This window comes from Oryx dammah, unplaced genomic scaffold (genome assembly GCF_014754425.2).
Source record: "Oryx dammah isolate SB20612 unplaced genomic scaffold, SCBI_Odam_1.1 HiC_scaffold_25, whole genome shotgun sequence".
NCBI lineage: Eukaryota > Metazoa > Chordata > Mammalia > Artiodactyla > Bovidae > Oryx > Oryx dammah.
Window position 1 is genome coordinate 9,970,839 of NW_024070209.1, and position 23,589 is coordinate 9,994,427.

Below are 23,589 nucleotides of genomic sequence, written 5' to 3' on the forward strand. Positions count from 1 at the left end.
TAATAATCATTTGAATGACAAATTAAATAAGTGAATGAATGAATGAGTGGCAATAGTATTCTCCCTGAGAATAGTTCCCAGAAATAAATTTTCTCTATCTCATTACACTTCTACTGATGTTTTAACCCCTCTTATAGACAAGGATCCTAAGAAGATCCCACCACTGACCAAGTGGTGATCACTTCTCTACAAAGGACACACTGCCTTAACTCCCACTACCCCATCACCTCCTTTCAACAGGCTTCCCCTTTTTCCCAGGGTTCAATCATTACCACCACAAATAAGGTTATAAGTTCAGAAATACAAGCTGGACTGCCCCTAACATTGTGATGTGTTGGAGACTATCCCCTTGCAGTTACTGACTTAAAAACTGTGGTTGAATGAACCTGAACAGTTATTCCTGAGCAAACTGTCTGCTCTGATTACTTATCCTAGTTGTTAGCATCCTAAAGCCACTCCTGTATTCACAGAGTAGATAGCACTGATTGTAAACTGACCCAGGAAGCTAAGGTACCATGATTACATAGTTTCTATGTAGTCAAAGTAGTAGTACTACAAAGTAGTAGTTCTTGACATTTTGAGGGTCACAGAGCTCTTCTGAGAAGCTAATAAAAGCTAAGAACCTAACCATCTCCTCCACCCCACCAAAATATACCTATGCTCTTACAAACTGAGTTGTATTCAATTTCAAGGGTTCCCAGAACCCTTGAAGCCCATCCATGACACCAAAGGACAGGTAACATCATCGTCATTCAGAAAGAAATAGAATTTTCCTATGGGTCAAGACCTTTGTGGGACTGGGGAGGTTGTGCAGGACTGGCCAGGTGCACAATTTTCCTGGGCCTCTTCTTTAGACATTCTATGTCATGAGAGAAATATAACCATTACATATGTATGTATGTGTTAAAGTATTAAATTCTCCCATTTTAAACACATTTCAATTTTGCAACCCTATTTTAGGGTTGACTTCTGAGAAGCATTGCTTTAGACATTACCTTATTACCCTTAGGTTTTCTTCAGTTCAGTTCAGTCACTCAGTCGTGTCCGACTCTATGCGATCCCGTGGACTGCAGCACGCCAGGCTTCCCTGTCCAACACCAGCTCTCAGAGTTTACCCAAACCCTTGTCCATTGAGTCGGTGTTGCCATCCAACCATCTCATCCTCTGTCGACCCCTTCTCCTCCTGCCTTCAATCTTTCCCAGCATCAGGGTCTATTCAAATGAGTCAGTTCTTCGCATCAGGTGGCCAAAGTACTGGAGTTTCAGCCTCAGCATCAGTCCTTCCAATGAACATCCAGGACTGATTTCCTTTAGGATGGACTGGTTGGATCTCCTTGCAGTCCAAGGGACTCTCAAGAGTCTTCTCCAACACCATAGTTCAAAAGCATCAATTCTTCGGCACTCATAGGTTTTCTTAGTCTTTCCCATTATTGTGGGTCTTCCAGAAGAACTTAGCTCAGTTGAAGGATATCACTGCTTACGGCCACAGGGTGGCAGAGTAAGTCTAAAAACTGAACGAAAATGCTGGCTATGGCTAAACTGCAACAGACCAGGCCTTCCTCTCCTGTCAGGAACACCCAAACAACTCAGAGCCGTGTGTGACTGCCATGCATTGACTCCAGTAACCTTTTAGTTCATAACCTCAGTGGGACCGGTCCCACTGACTACCCTGCTCACCAGTCAGTATGAGAGCTGGTTTTCATCTGAGAAGTCTCCTCCCCATTCCCCAGGTTTAGTACATTTAGTTGTATTTGTAAAGAACACAATCCCAAGTGTTGATGTTCTTATGTTTGTTGGTGGCAAGGAGAAAGTCACCAAGATAAGCAAGTAGGGGGGAAAATACTTTTTAAAAAGGAAAGTATCTTCTTTTCCTATAAGAGTAACTCATTTTGTTGATGAGAGAAAAGGAAGGAAATTCCATTTGTTAGATCTGCTATATGCCATTCACAAATAATCATCTCATTTCTTATGCCTCCTATAACTATGAAATAGATTGTGCTTTCCCTACTTTGCCCAAAATAACATAGCTAACAACTTTCAAGCCACGATTCAAACCCTTGTCTTTCTACTACATTCCACCACCTTTCATTAAACAAACAAACAAACAAATCAGAAAACCTTTCAGGAGAAACAAGTAACAAGTATAATTAGTATTCCCCAAACTAAGCCCACAGATACTCAGGGGCTACTGATTAAAGTCAGATAGGGAGGATATAATTAAACATGTGCTTACATGCTAAATCGCTTCAGTTGTGTTCGACTCTGAGATACTATGGACCACAGCCTGCCAGGCTCCTCTGTCCATGGGATTCTCCAGGCAAGAACACTGGAGTGGGTTGCCATTTCCTTCTCCAGAGAATCATCTCAACCCAGGGATCGAACTCACCTCTCTTTTGTCTCCTGCATTGGCAGGTGGGTTCTTTACCACTAGAGCCACCTTGGGAAGCCCATAATTAAGCATAACTTCCTAGAAAAAGTCAATCTGAGTTGAATTCTGGAGAAATTGCAGGCCGTAGATTGAAAAAGCACTAAGGAAGGAAATAGCATGGCCAGGAGACTAATTTAGTTGAAGCAGAAGAGTTACAGGAAAAAGTAATAAGAGCTGAGGAATGGGCATTTGCTGAACTTCAGCTCTATGCAAGCTACTAAGCTGGAGGATGGAGGGTCAGGGGTGTTGACAGGCTCTCAACAAGTAGAAAAAAGAGGAATGTATGATAGGGCTTCCTTGGTGGCTCAGTGGTTAAAAAAAAAAGTCTGCCCGCCAACACAGGAAACATGGGTTCGATCCCTGGGTCGGGAAGATGCCCTGGAGAAGGAAATGGCAACCCACTCCAGTATTCTTGCCTAGAAAATCCCATGGACAAAGAAATCTGGTGGGCTGTGTAGTCCATAGGGTCACAAAGAGTCAGACACGACTTAGCAACTTGAGCACATGCCCATGGATTAATGAGTAGTAGTAACAAATGGTTCAGAATGAGCAAAGAGAATAAAGAAGCTGACAGCAGAAAGGCAGTATGTGCTCTTTAGCAAAGGGAGGATATGGTGAAACTATATTTTAGAAAAATTAATTGGTAGTAAGAAGTACCAGAGGGGAAAGAATGGAGTTTGATGGGGCAGCTAAGAGCCTACTGCTATAATTTAGGCACAAAGAAATGAATGCCTTGACCAGTGACAGAGAATATGGAGAAGTTCCCCCTCTAAAGTGTTCTGGTTTCTACATTGCTGTTTAGCTTGGACAACATGACTGTTTCTGAGACGGTCCCCTCACACCTGAAGCATAGCTCTCTATGCAGTTACTGAGAACTGTTTCAAAGGAAGAAGCTCTACTCAGTGGCTCTCTAAAGAACCTATAGGTTAGGTTGAAAAGAACTCTCACACCATATACAAAAATAAGCTCAAAATGGATTAAAATATTAAATGTAAGATCTGAAACCATAAAACTTCTAGAAGAAAAATAGGCAGTGAACTCTTCAGTATCAATCTTAGCAATATTTTGGGGGATATGTCCACTCAGGCAAGGGAAGCAAAGCAAAAATAGTGAAGGAAACAATTGACAAAATGAAAAGGCAGCCTACTGCCTTTTGCAAATGATATATCTCAAAAAAGGGTTAATATTCAAAATATACATAGAAACTATACAACTCAACATCAAAAAACAAACAACCCAATTTAAAAATGGGTAAGGAGCCTAAAAAGACATTTTTCCAAAGAAGACATGCTCTGTCAACAGGCACATGAAAAGATGCTCAGCATCACTAATCATCAGAGAAATGCAAATCAACACCACAATCACTTGACACCTGTCAGAATGGCTATTATCAAAAAGACAACAAATAACAAGTGTTGACAAGAATGTGGAGAAAGGGGAACTCTCATGCACTGTTAGTGGAATGCAAATTGGTGCAGCCACTGTGAAGAACAATATGGAGTTTCCTCAAAAAAGTTAAAAATAGAACTACCATATGATCCATCAGTTCCACTCCTGGGTGTTCATTTGAAGAAAAAAACACTCATTTTAAAAGATACATGCATCCCTATGTTTATTGTAGCATTATTTACAGTTGCCTAGATATGAAAGAAACCTAAGTGCCCATCAATAGATGAATGGATAAAGAAGGTGTGGAATATTCTTTATGGACTATTACTCAGCCATAGTTAAAAAAAAAAAAAAAAGAAGTCAATCTTGCCATTTGCAGCAACATGGGTGGACCTAGAAGCTATTATTCTAAGTGAAATGAGAAAGACAAATGCTTTCAGATTTCACTTATATGTAGAATCTAAACAGCAAAACAAATGAACAAACATAACTAAGCAGAAACAGAGGTGTAGATATAGGGAATAAACAGGAAGTATAGTAAGAAGAGCAGAGAAATAGCTGAGGGAGAGTAAAAGGTACAAACTTTCAATTACAAAACAAAAAGAAGTTGGAAAGAACTTAGCAACATTGATGGTGTGTCTGCAGGGAAGACTGGCATTTTCCTTCACAGAGGTGCCATGTTTCAAACTTGCTTCTTCAGCTTTACAGAGTCAGAAAGTTGATCTTGTCAACATCCTCTCAGAGATAGACTCACCTTATCAAGCTCAAGACTAAAGTTGTTGGCCAGAATATTTTAGAGGAAAGACCATAACCACTATAATCACCAAGAAGAGCAGAAACTTGACAAATGTATCCTCCCTTCCTGCCGCTGTGACTCCTCACTGAGCTAGCACGCCCTCTCCTTTGAGATATGCTTGGCTGATCAAGGCCAGCACCTACCGCTGTTCCTCCCTTTCTCTATGCTCCATTTCTGGTCAACCCTCTCTCCTTCTAATGGATCCATTCATTCTTTGGATGAGCCAATACCATGCATAGGCTCCAGCCAAATCTTGCTTTGGTCTATAAGCCATTCTTTTTAACGTGACTCTTTTTCATTGACCTCATTACTCTGTATTGACTTTATTTTTTAACTATCTGAGGAAACCCCTATTTTTCTTATTTCCAGATTCTTAATGGGGAGATACTTTGCTCTGTCCCCATACCCATGGTAGGAATTTTCTAGTCTTTTACCATTTCACTGGGGAGAAAAAAAGAAACACTTGTCTTCTCCAAAATTCTGTTGTTTGAACTCAAAGCAGTATCATCTGCTCTACTTTTTGAGATCCTTTTTTCTACTTCATTTATTTAGTTCTATATCTGCGTCCTTACTTTAATAACTGTTTTGCTTCTTTGAAGAGAAGCTGTTCAGTCATTTCCCTACTTATTACTCAAGTTGAAGTCCAGACTCAGAAAAATTACTTCTTGTTTTTCCTATGACACAGTAAGTTTCCCGTTATTAAAAAGAACATTTCTCCTCACTTATGAAGAGCATTTATTTGACAATGACTTCATATTTATCACTGTAGTAGTTGAAAACATAGTGGAGTGAATGAGAGTTTAAGGAGAAATGGTCAAGAACAATGTTGCTTTATAAACTCATTAAGGTAAAGAATATTATATATCTTTATATAGTATTTCACCTTCTGTGTAGTACATAATTAATATTATTGCTTGATGGAATGAGTTCATTAGCTAATAAATCCAATAAATCCTCATAACTATTCACAGAAGATGGTAGAAGTTTTTTGTTTTTTTTTTTAAGTGAAAGCAAATTTATTTAGAGAGATTCATATCCCATAGGCAGAATAAGGTCCACCTCAGAAGGCAAGCGTAACCAGGGGTAAAGTTTTAATTATACTGGGTCAAAGAGAAATGCATTTGGTGCCCGTTTTCAGCCACATAATAAGTCGATAAATATGACATGAAGTCACTTAAGTCTCACCACACTTTCCCTGTGTGGGTGCCAACACGTTGGACTGAAGCCCTTTGTTCCCTGTGGAGAGTCTGCCACCTCTGCAGACTTGTCCTCAGGAATGTCGTTCTAGAAATAAACCGGCGTTCTCCTTGGGGTCCATGAGTCATACATAGAAGTTAATTCATTGGAGCGACTGACTTTTCTTAGGCCCTTTGTAAAAGTATTTCTGAGAGTCCCTCATGGTGAGGCAAAAAAAGCCAGGTTCCTCTTCAGTTTCTTTCCAGCTCTTGTCTCATTTCCTCTCTCTGTGCTTCCTCTGTCACCTTATATTTGGCTTTTACTGACCAACTTTATGTCCAAATCCAGATCCCAATTCTTGAGCTAGTGTTGCCTAAAAAAGGAAATGGACCAGCAAAGTCTCATCACCCCGCCTACCTAGTCCCATTCATTCAGATTGGGAATCAAATCACACTCCACCAGACCATCCCTGTCTTCTTGGCTGCTACACTTGTGAGATATAGTATGCCAATGGCAAACTTGTATAATTCTGTATCAGAAGGTGGAACTTATAATTCATCTTTTCTCTTTTAGTCTTTTTAAAATTTATGTTTTATAACAGAGGAAATAATTGAATACATTTTCACTGTGAAACAATAACATAAAATTGAAGACCTCATTAAGTATTTAACTTACATTGTGGATATAAGAGTTGGACTATAAAGAAAGCTGAGCACTGGAGAATTGATGCTTTTGAACAGTGGTATTGGAGAAGACTCTTAAGAGTCTCTTGGACTGCAAGGAGATCCAACCAAGCCATCCTAAAGGAGATCAGTCCTGAATATTCACTGGAATGACTCATGCTGAAGCTGAAGCTCCAACACTTTGGCCACCTGATTGTGAAGAACTGACTCACTGGAAAAGACCTTGATGCTGGGAAAGATTGAAGGCAGGAAGAGAAGGGAATGACAGAGGATGAGATGGTTGGATGGCATCACTGACGCAATGGACATGAGTTTGAGCAAGCTCCAGGAATTGGTGATGGACAGGGACACCCGGTGTGCTGCAGTCCATGGGAATCACAAAGAGTCGCACATGACTGAGTGACTGAACTGAACTGAACTTGAATTGCTATATTATTTTTGGCTATTTTTGTATTCTAAAATTTTTTTAAATACGGAAAATACATAAACAATAAAATTCAACTGTATAGAAGTATAAATAATAAAAAGTGAATGTATCTCAGAATTCTGCCCCATTTCTACTCCCATCCACTATTAACAATTTAATAGTAGACTTCCAGAGCTCTGTAAAAGGCATTTCCGTACATATGTATGCACTTAGGCTAACAGTTTTATTTTTATGTAAATGAGTCACACTATACTCTGTTCTAGAACTTTCTTTATTCACTATCTCCTAGCTTTCCATGTCAGTACATTTAACTTTGTTAACAGGTGCATAATACTCCATAGTCTATGCCATAATTTATTTAAATATTTCCCTATTGATGGACATTTGAATTGCTTTCTGTTTGGGGCTTTGATTATTTGTTTTTGCAATAATGCTGTGCTGAACATCTTTGCATATGTCTCTTTGGGTACTACCCAAGAATGTCTCTAGGCTAGATATCTAGAGGTAGAATTGATAGGTTCAAAAATGGGTGCTTTTAATATTTTATATTTTTCAAAATTTGTAACTAAAGAATTAAACACTGTAACTACTGTTTCCCTTTCTACTGCAGAGAGTTCTATCCTGGCAACTGACATTGATCTTCAGACTATAGACAGTGATATTGTCAGCATGGAGATTTTCTTCAAAGCCTGGCTGCATAACAGTGGAACAGATCAAGAACATGTTCACCTTCTTCTTCCTTCACGGAGTATCAGCAACATTTCCAGAACCAGAGATGATTCAAGTACACTCTCCCTAAAAGATATATTACATATACAATGATTATCCTAGTCTAGAATTAGGATTGGAAAGTCATCAGGATACAGAGTAGTTGAGGTTTAGGGACTGGAGGAGGAGTGGATGAGGCTGTCCAATGTCAGCATGAGAATTTCTAAACTTCTAATTTTCAATTAGGAAACTGAACCTGATTAAACCCAGATAGCAAGAGCCAGTTCGTTTCAGTGTAGAGACTTAAACACCTCAATAATAGGGCATCAGCTACACTACATGAGAGAACGATGAATCATATGTTTTCTCAAGTTTTCACTTTTGATGTGGCAGATATTATTGACATAATTTCAGGTAAGCTGGTACCTCAATAACATGAATAGGGCCTGTAAGGAGAAGAAAAGAACCAAAACTAAATGATTAAATAGAGATCTTCTCAATAGGAAGACACCAAATTGAGAGGAACTAAAGCGACTACAGAACAAGCCCCAGGGAGTTCAACTAGTGGCCCTAGACAATGTTAACAAAGTACGTTCTGGCAACTGGGGGAACCGAAAGGTCAATCCCGTGTTGTAGGCATGCCGGCAAGGTCCTGGATACTGTCCCAGCTGGCAATGATAGCTAATTCAGGTCCCACTAGATTGTAGAGATAAAGCCATTTCTAGTCTCCATCCCCTTTGAAGGTGGTTCTAAGACCTGGGTGGCAGGGCCTTCAAATGGACCCATCAGTATAGTCAGCCACAGCTTCAAAGGGAAAAGACTAAATTGTGTCTTCTGCTTTAGGAGTGTGCGCTTAATGAGAAAAATGGGTACCAGCTTCTGTCCCCAAAGGGGAAGATACACCTTGGTCCTTTCTTTATAGAGATAGCCATTGGGTTCTTAATATATCTCCCCTTCCCCCCTATTTCAGTCTAGGGCCTGTGATGCCTTTAACAACTTCGCTTGATTTTACTGTCTTTCCTTTGTGTGTAAAATCTTCCCAAGGCCTCCATTCCACCTGCTTTGCCCAAAACCAATTGCTCACTTCTTATCTATTTTTCCCAAACAGTGTTAACTCCTTTCCTTGCATTAGCCTATTTCATCTTCATAACAACAACATGATGCAGGTACTGTTATCACATGCCATTGAATCTAAAAGTGAAAGTGTTAGTCACTTCAGTCGTGTCTGACTCTTTGCAATCCCATGAACTATTGCCCACCAGGCTCCTCTGTCCATGGAATTCTCCAGGCAAGAATACTGAAGTGGGTTGCCATTCTCTTCTCCAGAAGATCTTCACAACCCAGGGATAGAACCTGGGTGTCCTGCATTGCAGGCAGATTCTTTACCGTCTGAGCTACCAGGGAAGCCTAGACAGTGTCATTATAAGATATACCATTATCTTATATACCACCAAGAAAGAAAAACAATTCCAATTCAACGTGACACATTGCTTTTTATCACTTAGAAATATTATTTTATTCTTACTGAGAGAGTTCTTTTAGGTTAGAATAGTAATTAAGGGTTAAGAGTGTCTGCCTGGTCCATGGTGATTGTAAGACATACACAGAGACACTGCTAAGTCGCTTCAGTCATGTCCGACTCTGTGTGACCCCATAGACGGCAGCCCACCAGGCTCCCCCGTCCCTGTGACTCTCCAGGCAAGAACACTGGAGTGGGTTGCCATTTCCTTCTCCAATGCATGAAAGTGAAAAGTGAAAGTGAAGTCGCTGAGTCATGTCCAACTCTTATCAACCCCATGGACTGCAGCCCACCAGGCTCTTCCATCCATGGATTTTCCAGGCGAGAGTACTGGAGTGGGATGCCATTGCTTTATAGTAAGTGAAAAAAAATGTGTCTTAAAATCAATAAATATAATATTATCCCTGTTTACAGATGAGAAAACTGACACTCAAAGGAAATAAGTATTTCCCCCAGGGCTGCACAGAAAATTAATAGCCAAGCCAAAATCTGAAGCCAAGCCAAAATCTGAAGCCAAGCAACTCCAAATCCCATTCTTAACCCTTAGGATTAGAAATCTATATTTTATACATTTGATTACTCTCAGCCCAGAGGATATTCATCAAACCCTGGTCTGTCACCTCCAGAGCCTAGGCCCTTACTTACCATGCAACCTGCATCCTGCTGGGCACATCCTCTGGGCACTTGCCAGGATCTCCTGCAGCCAGCTTTTCTTCTGCTGCTACATGGCATTTGCCCATGGTAATACTGAGAATTCTCTGCTTTGCCCTCTCTTTTCTCGTGGCTTTCAACACCAGAGTCAGACCCAGAATGTATCTCCATCTGCAGTTATTTTTTGGAAATCCATAGGTCTTCAGGGTGGGTGGTAGAACTTAGATCTAGGATGGTAGTAGAATTGCTGAAAACATCTTCTCTGGAATCCAGATGCTCAGGCACAAGTTGGAATGAGGTCCAAAGAAGGTAGGCCTCTCCTGGGATGGGTATGACCCACATGAGAGTTTAAACAAGCGCAATAAAGACCATATTATAGTTATCCATTGTTCACAAAACTGATGCATTGCTCTTTATGTGAATTTCTAGAAATGTGTTTCCCTAAGGGGAAAAAAAGCTAATTAAAACCCTGAGCTCTCCTAATATATAATCTTTTGAGGACTGCTCCTCAGATGTTCACTCTGACTTCTCCTTACAAGGTTCTCCACCCAACACTACCTGCTTCTGTAGCCACCTCGGGTCCTTCACCCTCTCCCTAGATGCTTCCTCAGAGGCCTCTTCCTGACAGAGCATAGTCTGCCTCGGATGAACTTCTTTTCTCATTCTTGGTTTCTCCTGTCTCTGCACCTGGGTCTGAGTGATGAGAAGCATACCTGGTTCTAGACTCAAACCCTGCTAAAACATCTTTCCTGGAACATTGCTGAGACTACAGTTCCAGAGTAGTTCTCTGGAGTACAGAGAATCCCTGGCTACAGTAAGAATCAAATGAGGAACTTTAAAAAATACCAATATCAGCTCCAGCCCCAGAGATCCCAGTTTTGCTGGTGTGAGGTAGGGGCCAGACATGCGTAACAGACAAGTTCACTAGATGATTCTTATTGCAGCCAGAGTCAAGAACCTCAGCCAGATGAGCACAGCTGTCTAATCCTAAAGTCCAAGGACCCAACAATGAAGCAGTCAGGCACAGAGGAAGTAAGGGGAAGCTGGAACCCTAGGCTGGAGCAGGCAGTGGCATCCCACTCCAGTACTCTGGCCTGGAAAATCCCATGGACGGAGGAGCCTGGTGGGCTGCAGTCCATGGGGTCGCTAAGAGTCGGACACGACTGAGCAACTTCACTTTCATGCATTAGAGGAGGAAATGGCACCCACTCCAGTGTTCTTGCCTGGAGCATCCCAGGGACGGGGGAGCCTGGTGGGCTGCCGTCTATGGGGTCGCACAGAGTCGGACACGACGGAAGCGACTTAGCAGCAGCAGGAGTCCTAGGCAGAGTCCCTCCTAATGGGCTCTGGGACACACCTGGCCAAGAGCGCTCTCACCCAGAAATGATGTCCAGGTCTGGTTGCCAGGCCCAGCTAGATCTATTTTTTTCTACATTATTTCTACTTTTGTTTTTACCTCATGTTGCAGGTACTTCAGTCATTTCACAAATCACTGACATCAACAGCTAACCTTCTCACAAGTACAGAACACTCATATATTCATAATTTGTTAACAATACTTAAACCCAATATATATTTCATTTAAAACCTTCATAATATCAAGGATTCAAATCTAGAGCAACAGAACATTGTACACTGTGACAAGTGCTGGAGAAGAAGCTTATGGAAGCATAAAAAACCTCCATACATAGTTGAAACACCCTCAGAACTGTTGTATGTTGCCACAGTGATGTTGCAAGGTCCAAAAGGTTCTATTCACTTGGGGAATTATAAAATAAACCATTTCAGGAACTTAGTCCTCCCCCTCCCTCGAATGTCCTGGAAGAGCTCACAGAGAAGCAGTAGCTGTCAGCTGACTGCCTGACTTCTGCTTTCCTGCTCTTCCTTCATCTGACCTGCAGTCTTGCCAAAGCTTAGCCACAGGGAAGCAGGAGGGGCAAAATTTCCTTCTATGATTGCCAAAAGGCTCTGCATATTGCAGTGTTAACTGCCTCCTCCACAGCGGACACACATTCCTCTCGGACTCAATCACAAGCCTGATCTCTCACTATGAGGAAACTGCTCAGCCAGCCCAGAAGTAGAACAAGAAAGAAAAATCATGTCACACCCAGAAAATAAAATTACCTGTTATGCAGAGCAATATTATTTCAGACCTGCTCCTCTGTCCGCTTCCCTGCCTCCCAACCCTTACTTGCCTGGTGGACACGGAATGGGTGGCAGATGATCTCTCTTAATTATATAGCCTGAGGTAACTTGTGACAAACAATCCCTCCCCAAATGCCGTTTTTATTGTAGTGTGCCTGAAATGTGATCTCCAAGAGCGATTTCTCAGCCCATCCCTACTCCCTGGAACAGCTGATGGCTCCTTGAGGATGGATGACCCCAAAGGAGACTTCAGCACCCTCTACCAGATGGTTTCCCAGTCATCAGCCTCTTGTTACAAGCTCCGGGTGATCACGTATGGTTCCAGAGAACCTCCCTAATCCATGCAAATATTTATTCTTATTGGTTCCAGCTAGGAAGACTAAGATAGAGGGAGGGCAAGGGCATCCGCAAGTGTCAGGCAGCAGGGGGTCAGTTCCAGAGTAGCAACTACAGGTGTGGGCATGAAATTTCAACGTCAGGCTGCTCAATATGTGGAGATGAATGAGGAGACAGTGAAAGATATGTCTCAGTAGAATATTCTAAAATCTGGATGAAGACTGGAAACCCAGAAAGTCTCTGAGAATGCAGAGGAAAAAAAGAAACAGACGATGTTTATCTATTCAGCAAATGTTTATTGAACACCTACTATGTTTAGACATCAGGACAGAGATCTGATCTTCAAGGAATGAGTGGCACCTAGAATCTACCTCACCTTTCTATTTCTTTAAGTACTAGAATTCTTGTTTCCAAGAGAAGCAGTTCCAGAGCTGAATTAGGAATAACGGCAAAGACCACTTTTACTGCTTCCTGGTTCTGTCACAGTGCCCATGTACAGGTATCTGAGTAAGCTTGTCTATGGACTTGGGACCATGGATGCTGCTGGGGAAACTGCTTAAACGCAGTCTCTTCTTAACTGTGTTTTCCATCAGCATCTTGCCACAGAAGAACCAGGTCTGGGATGCAGGTCGTTAGCATACTGTTGTGTAAGGTGGTTGCTGCAGCAGGAATGAAGGGGACAGAGTAAGCTCAGGAGAGGAAATACCCATCAGAGTCTTGAGGTCTCAGAATAGGTGCTGTGTTCATTAATTCACAGACTTTGAGACTCTGCTGTGTGCCATATAACCTGATAGGTACACCCAAAGGTGAATAATTCACAGGCGCTAACCTAAAGGATTTCACAATACAGTCTTAGACTTAAGCTAAATTTAAGTGGATTCAAGGTTCTGGATACCACTAAGGAGCCTCACACTTCCATTGTCTCTTCCCAGGGCTCTAAAATCCAGTGGGGTCTGCGAATCATTGACATATGGACTCCCCTTCATCCTCAGACCCACAAGCTGTTGGCGGCTGGAATGGGATGAGCTGGAAACAAATCAGCAGCATTTCCATGCTTTGTGTCACAGCCTACTGGTGAGTACCCACGTCACCAGATGATGAAGAGTGTTAAAGTACCCACCATAGGGAAGCAGCTAATTTAATCCTGCCCTGATCCCAAATCTGTCCCAGTCAGAGGATAGAGAAAAACTGGACATACTTTGAAATATGGATTAAGTATGACTTGCCTTTGTTGGTTTCATGCTATAGAGAATAATTCCTGAATTCAGTTATATGACACTAAACTTGAAAATCCCTGATTTTACATTTTAATGGCAACAGAGAATTGTCCGTACGTAACTATATCTTAAACCCTATTTTATTCCTATCACTATGCTGGATATTATGGTTTATTTCAATGAAGAACACATAGTCTATGCTAGAAATTGTGTTAAGTCCCAGATATTCAGTCTATTATGGTAGACATCATCTGTGGTCTCAAAAAACTTTCTAATGAAAGAGACAGAATTAAATATGTATATTCTTAATTGTGAGAAGTTTATGAAGGAAAACAAGGGCTTGCTATAATACAGCCTCTCTATGAAAGTGATGATTAAACTTAGATCTGCCAGATGAAGGAATTAGCTAGGTGAAGGGTGGCAGGAAGACCATTCCAGGTGCAGAGAAATGCATGTGCAAAGACCCAAAGGCCAGAAAGAGCTGATCCTCCAATCAAGAGTGGAATGATCATTGTGACTGAAACAAAATGAGCAAGAATAGAGAGAGCCAAAAGGTAAGGAGCTAAAAGTGAGCAGGGTAAAATCATACCAGGATTTCTAGCCCAAACTGAGGACGTGGGACTTTATGTACAGAAAGAAATCATTAGAAATGACATCATCTATTTAAATGTTTAAATGATTAATTGTGCCAAAATCTAGAAATGAACTTTCTGAAGCAAAAATGGAAACAAGAAAATGAGGTAGGAGGGCACTGAAGTAGTCTAGGCAAGAGACGATTTTGGCTTGGAATTGGATATTGAAGTCAAAATGAGAAAAGTAAACCAATTAAAGCAGTATTTTAGAGAAAGAGAACTTGTGAAGGATTGGATATAGAGAGAGAGGAAGAGGAAAGTATCAAATAACTGCCTGGTTTCTGGTCTACCATTTCCTGAAATGAAAAATCTAAAAAGATCGTGCACATGGAACAGTAACACAACTCTGAGAAAGCAAAATGAAAAAACTGTAAATACAATTCAGGGTTGAGTATAACTGCTTGGTGGCTACAGAATGACAGTTTGACCCAGTAGGATATGGGAAATCAAGACAACACAATAATGTGTCTCTTTCACTATCAGAAACAGACTTCTTTTTTCCTGTTTCAAAGCCCACACTCCCTTTTGGGTCCACCCACTGAGTTCCTGTTTCCTATCTCACGAACACCCATCTCCTATCTTTGCAGAGCAGAGGCAACAGATACCTCCTGACTGTTAAAGCCCAACTGCTCAGTTTACTATACTCTACCTGATTCCTCAGGATCTTGGAGATCTCCTGGGGAGATATTTCTCTCAAGGGGCTTCAATACATTCTTTTGAATATGATATCTTAAACAGACATTTGCATTTTAATACACTGATAGAGGGAGTATAAATTTTCTGAAAAGTAGTAACCCTCAACACTTTGATTCCACTACCAGGAATATAGCCCAAGAAAACAATAAGAAAAGAGAGAAAAGATATACGTATGGTCATGTTTATCTCAGTGTTATTTACAATGGTAAAAAACTGGAAACAACTTTAATGTCCTAAATAGAGGAATGGTTAAATTGAAATAGGGGAAAGGTTAGAGGAACAATTCACCCAAGCAATGAGGTATTATGTAGCAATAATAGTTTATAGTAAGGATGGGAAAGACTATTCTTTTCCATCCTGGGTTACATTACATGAGATTAGAGCCTCTCTGACTCTGAACTTGGGGTGTGAGAATCCATATTTATGTATTGAGTGCTTCCCAGGTGGTTCAGTGGTAAAGAATCCGCCATCCAATACAGAAGACATAGAAGACTCGGGCTTGGTCCCTGGGTTGGGAAGATGCCCTAGAGAAGGCAATGGCACCCCACTCCAGTATTCTTGCCTGGAGAATCCCATGGACAGAGGAGCCTGGCAGGCTACAGTCCTTGAGGCTGCAAAGAGTCAGACAGGACCGAGCGACTAAGCACGCATTTATTGAGCACTCTGTGCCAGGCATAATTGTAGAGGCCAAAGAGACCTCTTCTTTATCATTCCCTTCTCATGGAAACTCACAAGTATGGAGTTGATCCAAACCTAGCAGATACCCATTTTTGGTAGCACTTATTATAATAAGAGCTAGTCACTTAACCAAGTGCTTTGCATATCTTAACTCACTTAATCCTCGCAGTAATTTCATGAGATAGATTGCTATTCCTATTTTTACAGATAGACTGAAGAGATCAAGTGACTTACCAAAGGTCACACAGCTACCGAAGTGATCTAGTCAGAATTTGAATGTAGTTCTGCTGAGTACATACTTTTTAAAAATATATGTCATACTTTTAACTCCTTGGCTAAGTTTCTGCTACCAGTGTAGCCAGATAAACACAGACTACAACACCAAAGCTAATCCTTCTCCCTTCACTTAACACCCCATGCCTCTGTGCTTCACTGGACTTGAATTCACTTAAACTGGTAGTAATTACTTAGTTCTTTACCCATGTTGTGCTTCTTGTGCTCCACTCCATCAGATCAAAGACCACTCTCCTTTTCTAGAAAGGAAAGAAGCAAAACAGTGTTTGAATGGCTCTCCCTTCTTGCTTCTCATATGGCATCTCCAAGCAGCAAAAAGCCTGAAAGGCAGTGTGTTATGGAGGGAAAAATTCACAAGCTTCTGTTCATTCATTCAACACTAAATATTTTTGGAGTCCCTACTATGTGACAAGACTTATTTAGAGTTTTAACCTTCCTGATCCTATTTTTACAAGTTCTCAGCACTTCTTTAAGCCCATCCTTGGTTTAATTCTTTCTCACACCTCTTTCATATGTTCTTTCAAAATTTGATGTCATCGGCTCCCCATGTAAATCTTTTGACTTCTTTTTTTTTTTTTACTTCTGCTTCTCACTTTGTTGTTTCCCCTCCAGCTAACTTCTCATTCTAACTTCTGTCTTTCTGTTAATAGCAGCTCCACCGCTGTCTACTCACCCAGGCTTGAAACCTCAGTCACTTTCAGCCTTCTCACCCTTTACACCCATTTCATTCCTAAGTCATATCAAAGTTTTTCTCATGAGCTGTAACTGTTCTTCCCTTCCCCTTCCCACTGCTTGTTCTCACCAAGACTTCAATAAACTCCTAATTCGCTTCCCTATGTCCAGTCACTCTTCTAATTTGCTCTGTTCTTTAGGTCAGGTTCACCTTCTTGAAGCATTCCCCTGATGTCACCTGGCCTGCTCTAATACCATAACATCTATTGTATGTATTTTTTCCTCTCTATTCTTATTATCATTATCTTAGGCCAAGTCCCCCTCCCCTCTTTCCTTTATTATTACAGTAATCGCTTAACTTGGCTCAATGCTTTTAGTGTTTCCCCTTCCCACTCCACTTTCCATACTGCTGCCAGGTTAATCTTCTTGAAACACAGCACTGATCCTGCCACTCTTCAGCTTAAAACTATTTTGTGGCTTACTATTAATCATATTTTAAAGTCTATATTCCTTAGCTAGGTTTTCAGACTCCATCCTTGCCTCCCGTTATTCTCCTTCCTGTATCATACAGTCCAACTAAATTAATATACAAACTTAAAATCACCCCACCATTGAACTTTTTTTCATGATGTCCCTTCTCCTATCTCCATCTATTCAAATTCTACCCCATTCTGAAGGACTCAGCTCAGATGTTGCTCCTGCAATGAGGCCTTTCTGCATGCCTATATTTACCAGTAGACTTTGTGCATTCTGTTTCTTTTTGGAGAAAAGTATATTTCAATTTGTTTTTAAAATATATGATCCTACAATTTTGGTTAAAGCCTATGATATAAATTTGACTGCCCAGACTCTAGGAAAACTTGGTTGCTTTTTCCTGAAATTTCTACCACTTCCCCATTTTACCAACTAATTCCTCAGCCTTATTCAAATTTAGGTTTAGAGTAGAAACTCTTCTTTTGCTATCTCTCTTTGTTGGAAGTCAAGACCAGGCAGTCTTCTTCTTTTTCCTTTTTCTTTTCTCATTTTCTTTATTTGGTAGGAATCTTTTCAATATAATTCAAGTAGTACTTTATGCCAATAATGATTTTATTGGGAACACGCAGCTTTGCATTTTTCTTTATAGTTTGCATGATTAGAACAATACATGGAACACAGCAGGTTCTCAATAAATGTCCATAAATACCATTTAAATTTTTTATTTTTTAATTTGTTTATGTTTAATTGGAGGATAATTGCTTTATAGTGTTGTGTTGGTTTCTACTATATATCATGAATCAGCCATAGGTATACATATGTTCCCTCCCTCTTGAACCTCACTCCCACCTCCCACCCCATCCCACCCCTGTAGGTTATCACAGAGCATCGGATTTGAGCTACCTGCATCATACAGTAAATTTCCACTGGCTACTTAATTTTACCTATGGTCATGTATACATTTCAATGCTACCCTCTCAATTCGCCCCACCCTCTCCTTCCCCTACTGTGTCCACAAGTCTGTTCTCAGTGTCTGCATCTCCACTGCTGCCCTGCAGTTAGGCTGATCAGTACCATCTTTCTAAATTCCATACATGTGCATTAATATACGATATTTGTCTCTGTCTGAACTTACTTCACACTGTATAATAGGCTCTAGATTCATCTGCCTTGGTAGAACTGAGTCAAATGTGTTCCTTTTTATGGCTGAGTAATATTCCATTGTGTATATGTACCACAGCTTTTTTATCCGTTCATCTGTTAGTGGACATCCAGGTTGCTCCCACATCCTACCTATTGTAAATAGTGCTGTGATGAACATTGGGGCGCATGTGTCTTTTTTAATTATGACTTCCTCAAGGTGTATGTCCAATAGTGGGATTGTTGGGTCATATGGTAGTTTTATTCCTCATTTTTTAAGGAATTTCCATAATGTTCTCCATAGTGGCTATATCAATTTGCAATCCCACTAACAGTGTAAGAGAGTTCCCTTTTCTCCACACCCTCTCCAGCAGTTAGTTACTGTTTATAGATTTTTTTGACGATAGCCATTCCAGCCCATGTGAAGTGATACCTCCTCATTAGAATTTTGATTTGCATTTCTCTAATAATGAGCAATGTTGAGCATCGTTTCATGAGTTTATTCACCATCTGTATTTCTTCTTAGGAGAAATGTCTGTTTAGGTCTTCTGCCCACTTTTTGACTGGATTGTTTGTTTTCCTGGTATTGAACTGAATGAGTTGCTTGTATATTTTGAAGATTAATCCTTTGTGAGTTGTTTCATTTGCTACTATTTTCTCCCACTGTGAGGGTTGTCTTTTCATCTTGTTTATAGTTCCCTTTGCTATGCAAAGGCTTTTTAGTTAAATTAGGTCCTGTTTGTTTATTTTTGGTTTTGTTTCCATTACTCTAGGAGGTGAGTTATAGAGGATCTTGCTGCGATTTGTCAAAGAGTGTTCTGCCTATGTTTTCTCCTAAGAGTTTTATAATTTCTGGTCTTATATTTAGGTCTTTAATCCATTTTGAGTTAATGTTTGTGTATGGTGTTAGGAGGTGTTCTAATTTCCTTCTTTTGCATGTAGCTGTCTGGTTTTCCCAGCACCACTTATTGAAGAGACTATCTTTTCTCCATTGTATATTCTTGCCTCCTTTGTCTAAGATAAGGTGCCCATAAGTGCTTGGGTTTATCTCTGGGCTTTCAGTTTTGTTCCATTGGTCTGTATATCTGTTTATGTGCCAGTGTTCCACTGGACTATATTTCTGTTCTGTGCCAATGTCTTGATGACTGTAGCTTTGTAGTATATTCTGAAGTCAGACAGGTTGATTCCTCCAGCTCCATTCTTGTTTTTCAAGATTGCTTTGGCTATTCAGGGTCTTTTGTGTTTCCATACATATTGTGAAATTTTTTGTTCTAATACTAGAAAAATACCATTGGTATTTTGATAGAGATTGAAATTGCATTGAATCTGTAGATTGCTTTGGGTAGTACAGTCATTTTCACAATACTGATTCTTCCAATCCAGGAACATGGTATCTCTCCATCTATTTGTGTCATCTTTGATTTCTTTCATCAGTGTTTTCTGCATACAGGTCTTTTGTCTCTTTAGGTAGGTTTATTCCTAGGTGTTTTATTCTTTTGTTGCCATGGTGAATGGGATAATTTCTCTTTCTGACTTTTCATTGTTAGTGTATAAGAATGCAAGAGATTTATGTTATTAATTTTATATCCTGTGACTTTGCTATATTCATTGATTAGCTCTAGTAATTTTCTGGTGGCATCTTTAGGGTTTTCTATGTATAGTACCATGCCATCTGCAAATAGAGTTTTACTTCTTCTTTTCCAGTCAAGATTCTTTTTATTTTGTTTTCTTCTCTGATTGCTATAGCTAGGATTTCCAAAACTATGTTGAATAATAGCAGTGAGAGTGGACACCCTTGTCTTGTTCCTGATCTTAGAGGAAATTCTTTCAGTTTTTCACCATTTAATGTTTGCTGTGGGTTTGTTATATATGGCCTTTATTATGTTGAGATTTTTTATGCCTATTTTCTAGAGAGTTTTTTTTATTATAAATGTGTATTGAATTTGTCAAAAGCTTTTTCTGCATCTATTCAGTTGATCATATGACTTTTATCTTTCAGTTTGTTAATATGGTGTATCACATTGATTGATTTGCATATATTGAAAAATCCTTGCATCCCTGGGATAAAGCCCCCTTGATCATGATGTATGATCCTTTTTATATGTTGTTGGATTCTGTTTGCTAGAATTTTGTTGAGGATTTTTGCATCTATGTTCATCAGTGATGTTGGCCTGTAATTTTCTTTTTTTGTGTGGCATCTTTGGTTTTGGTATCAGGGTGAAGGTAAGACCAGTCAGTTTTCTAACCTGTTGTGGTAAAATACAGTTTACATTGTCCATGAAAAGCATGGGCTTTGGAATCAGATGGTCCCAGGTTTCTGAAAGCTTCATTATTTTCCAATTGTGTGAACTTAGGCCATATACTTAACCTCAGTAAACATAAGTATATTTATCTACTTGTAACCCTAACAAACCTAGAGGCCCCATGTGCTTTAGTCTCCATATAAATGACATATAAAGAAGCAAATAGTAATTTTAAAATTAATTTATATGTGCTTTCAAAGAACACCAAATAGGAAATAGTTCATTACCCACAATGATAATTTTCAAATTTTCTTCCTCTACTCCTCAGTCATATTTAACCTAGAGATGTTCTAAGAGCCTTTCATATACATGCACACACAAAAACTAAGACTCTGTTCCAGTCCCTGTTCCTCTATCTCCTTCCTCTCTCAGCCATATATATATACATATATTTTACAGATTGATTTAGCCTCTCTGACACAGTCCCTTCCCTCTTAGGTCCTGCCTCTCTTTACCTATCTAAAATATACAGGAATAGAATCCACACAGCTTCTCCTTTCATGAGGAGAAGTGGAGTGTGAGAGAAGGGAAAAGAGGGAGAAGGTGCATGATGGACATATTAGTAACCCTTGTCTCTTTCACATGTAAAACAAGACAATAAAAAATACCTCGTGTGGTTTTTTAAGATGACTAAGTAATACTACATGTGTAAAGCACCTGGCATACATCTGGCATATGATTTGTACATAATGGTTGGTTAGTAGTTCTGTGAATTACATATGTTTCTTTTTTATGGATTCTAATGCTCTAGAGAAGTTCTCCACATTTTAACATACTTTTTTAAACAAACTAATCATAGTTATTTTAAGGTACTTTGCTAAACCCAACACCTGGATCACTTGTAGTTCTGTATCTATTGTCTCTTTCTTCATTTGGTTTTTTAGACATGTGTCTTGTCTTTTGGTGAACCTGATAATATTTTAATGAAAGATGCTCGTTGTGCCTAAAGAAATTATAAGGGCTCCAGTTGGTGTTAGCTTCCTCTGAGCAAGTTTATCCTGCCCTGCACTAAGCAGATAGTGTTGACAAATTATCCTTTTCTACTCAGGAGCTGTGCTGAGTCAAGGCTGGACTGCAGTTCTACTAAGTCTCAATCTACCCCCTGGTTTGCTCCAGGCCCTCTAGAATTTTCCACTGAAAACCTGGTCTATAATACGCATGACGATCCCAACTCTAATCACTGTTTTTCGAGTCTGCTAAAATGCTCTACTTCTAGAGGCTTTCTCCTTGGGTGTTTTTGTCCTCTGCTCCATGCAGCCCCAGTATTTGGCAAATATGCTAAGTGAGAAATTGACTTGAGCACCTGTCTTACCCCTGTCAAGTCTCCACCAAAAAGTTCTGCTAGTTTCTCTGTTCCCTTGCAAGTGCCTAGGAGATATAAATCCTAGATTGTCAGTTCCCAACCACCATTCCCTTCAACTCAATATAAACATATGCCCTCAGGATTACAATACCTCCCTCAATTCTCTGAATTCTTCCTTTTCCAGAAACTTAGCTACCTCTCACTTCTATTGTCTCAGCACTTTCTCACAGCCCTCAGTCAAGTGGTTTCTATATATTTTTCAGCTTTCACAGATATTCTAGGCAGGAAAACCAGTCTGCCTCTGGCCATTCCAACCCACTTAAATGTAGAAGTTGAAGGTTATTAAATGTTCATTTATTCCCTTTTGCATCCTTTGTCTGGCTGGACAATCTGTAATACATTTTCTAGTTTACCCTCAGTTAGTTGGCTGGTTCCCCCGTGTTCTCATTTTCAGGTTCCTGGGCATAGCTTCTAGCAAAAGTGGGCGGTTTGCATTTTTATGATCTTATCTAATCTTGGCTCTACTATCACCCTTCAACCCACTCCAATATTCTTGCCTGGAAAATTCCATGGACAGAGCAGCCTGGCGGGCTACAGTCCCTGGGGTCGCAAAGAGTCGGACATGACTAAGCGACTGAGCATGGAGCAGCACCTTTTATTTCCTTTGTCCAATCCCCCTAATTGTTTATTTTTTTGTTGTTGTTACTGCTTTTTTTCTAAACTTGAATAACTACTTTGGAGAATGTGGTAGGGAATTATATATATAATTTTTCCAAGTATTTATTAGATGAATTTATTCATCACTAGGAAAACATCTTTTCAGTTACAAAATCCTACTACATAGTCCCCATTATGTAGCTAGTGACTCACTTTCCACATCCTCATTTCTCTTACAAAGTCATGTCTGTGTGAACTAGGAAAAGAAATGAAAATGCCACCTATTTAATAGATCTTTATATTAAATATTTAATAGATCTTTCAGTTTCCAACTTAAAATGTCAGAGTTTCTGGATACACATTCCAGAGCTTTACAGCCCATGTCTGCCCTAATTGGCCACAGAAGTGACAGGATTCAAGCCAAGGTATGCCCAGCAGAAGTTGAAGTACATAGGCAATGACCTGGTTGGGCTGTAAATGGGTGGGGAAATGGAAATTCCTTGGTTATATTAGGCAAAGAGTCAAGAGCAAGAATCTAAGCTGAGAGTGGGGTGATGGCAGGTCAAGAGCCATTTGTTAAAAATGATCAGAATGTAGTTAGAGTATACAGCCTCCAGTGTATACAGACAGGGGCTAGAATAGCAGGACAGCACAGCATCAGTAGCCTTCTTGTGACCCAGCCTCTTGCCTCGTCTTTCACCATGTCCCTTCTATCCTCCACACCAGCCATACTTGTAAATTACTAAATGTTTCCCAAAGATGCTAAACTGCTTCACACCACCACACCCTTTTTCATGTTGCTCTCTTCCCCTTGCCTCTAGCCACACAATTTTTTTTAACCTTTTTCCAGATTCTGCTTAAATACCTTCACCATGAAGCTGTTTCGGCCCCCCACCACAGCCTGCCCTTACTCATCCTTTTTTCCCTGTCCCCACCCATGTACCCATTGTCACATCTATTTCGACCTTCACAGAACTGGTACATAGTATGAACATGCACCTTAGCTCTCTGATGTTGAGAAATGTCACATTATTATATTTTTCTAAATCAAAATTTAAAAATATTAGTCCTCAAGTGCTAGAATATCAACATGCTCATAATCCTAGAGGGGCTAATAGTCCAGAAATATGGGAAATGGCCCTTTGGCCTTCAATGCATCTCCAACATTGTTGAATAGAAATTACAAGTGCAGACATCTTTGTCTTGCTCCTAATCTTGGGGACAAAGCACCCAGTCTTTAACCACTATCTTTGGTGTTAACTGTA

The 23,589-nt window shown here is 40.1% G+C and overlaps 1 protein-coding gene across 1 annotated transcript in view; it reads left to right on the forward strand.

The window, feature by feature from the left end:
* Positions 1-23,589, forward strand: part of LOC120851843 (meiosis 1 associated protein) — a 60,092-nt gene that overhangs the window by 26,815 nt on the left and 9,688 nt on the right. The window contains exons 4-6 of the mRNA XM_040224892.1: positions 7,510-7,683; positions 12,073-12,235; positions 13,191-13,332. Of these exons, the coding sequence (XP_040080826.1) occupies positions 7,510-7,683; positions 12,073-12,235; positions 13,191-13,332 (479 nt within the window). The remainder of the gene's footprint in view (positions 1-7,509; positions 7,684-12,072; positions 12,236-13,190; positions 13,333-23,589) is intronic.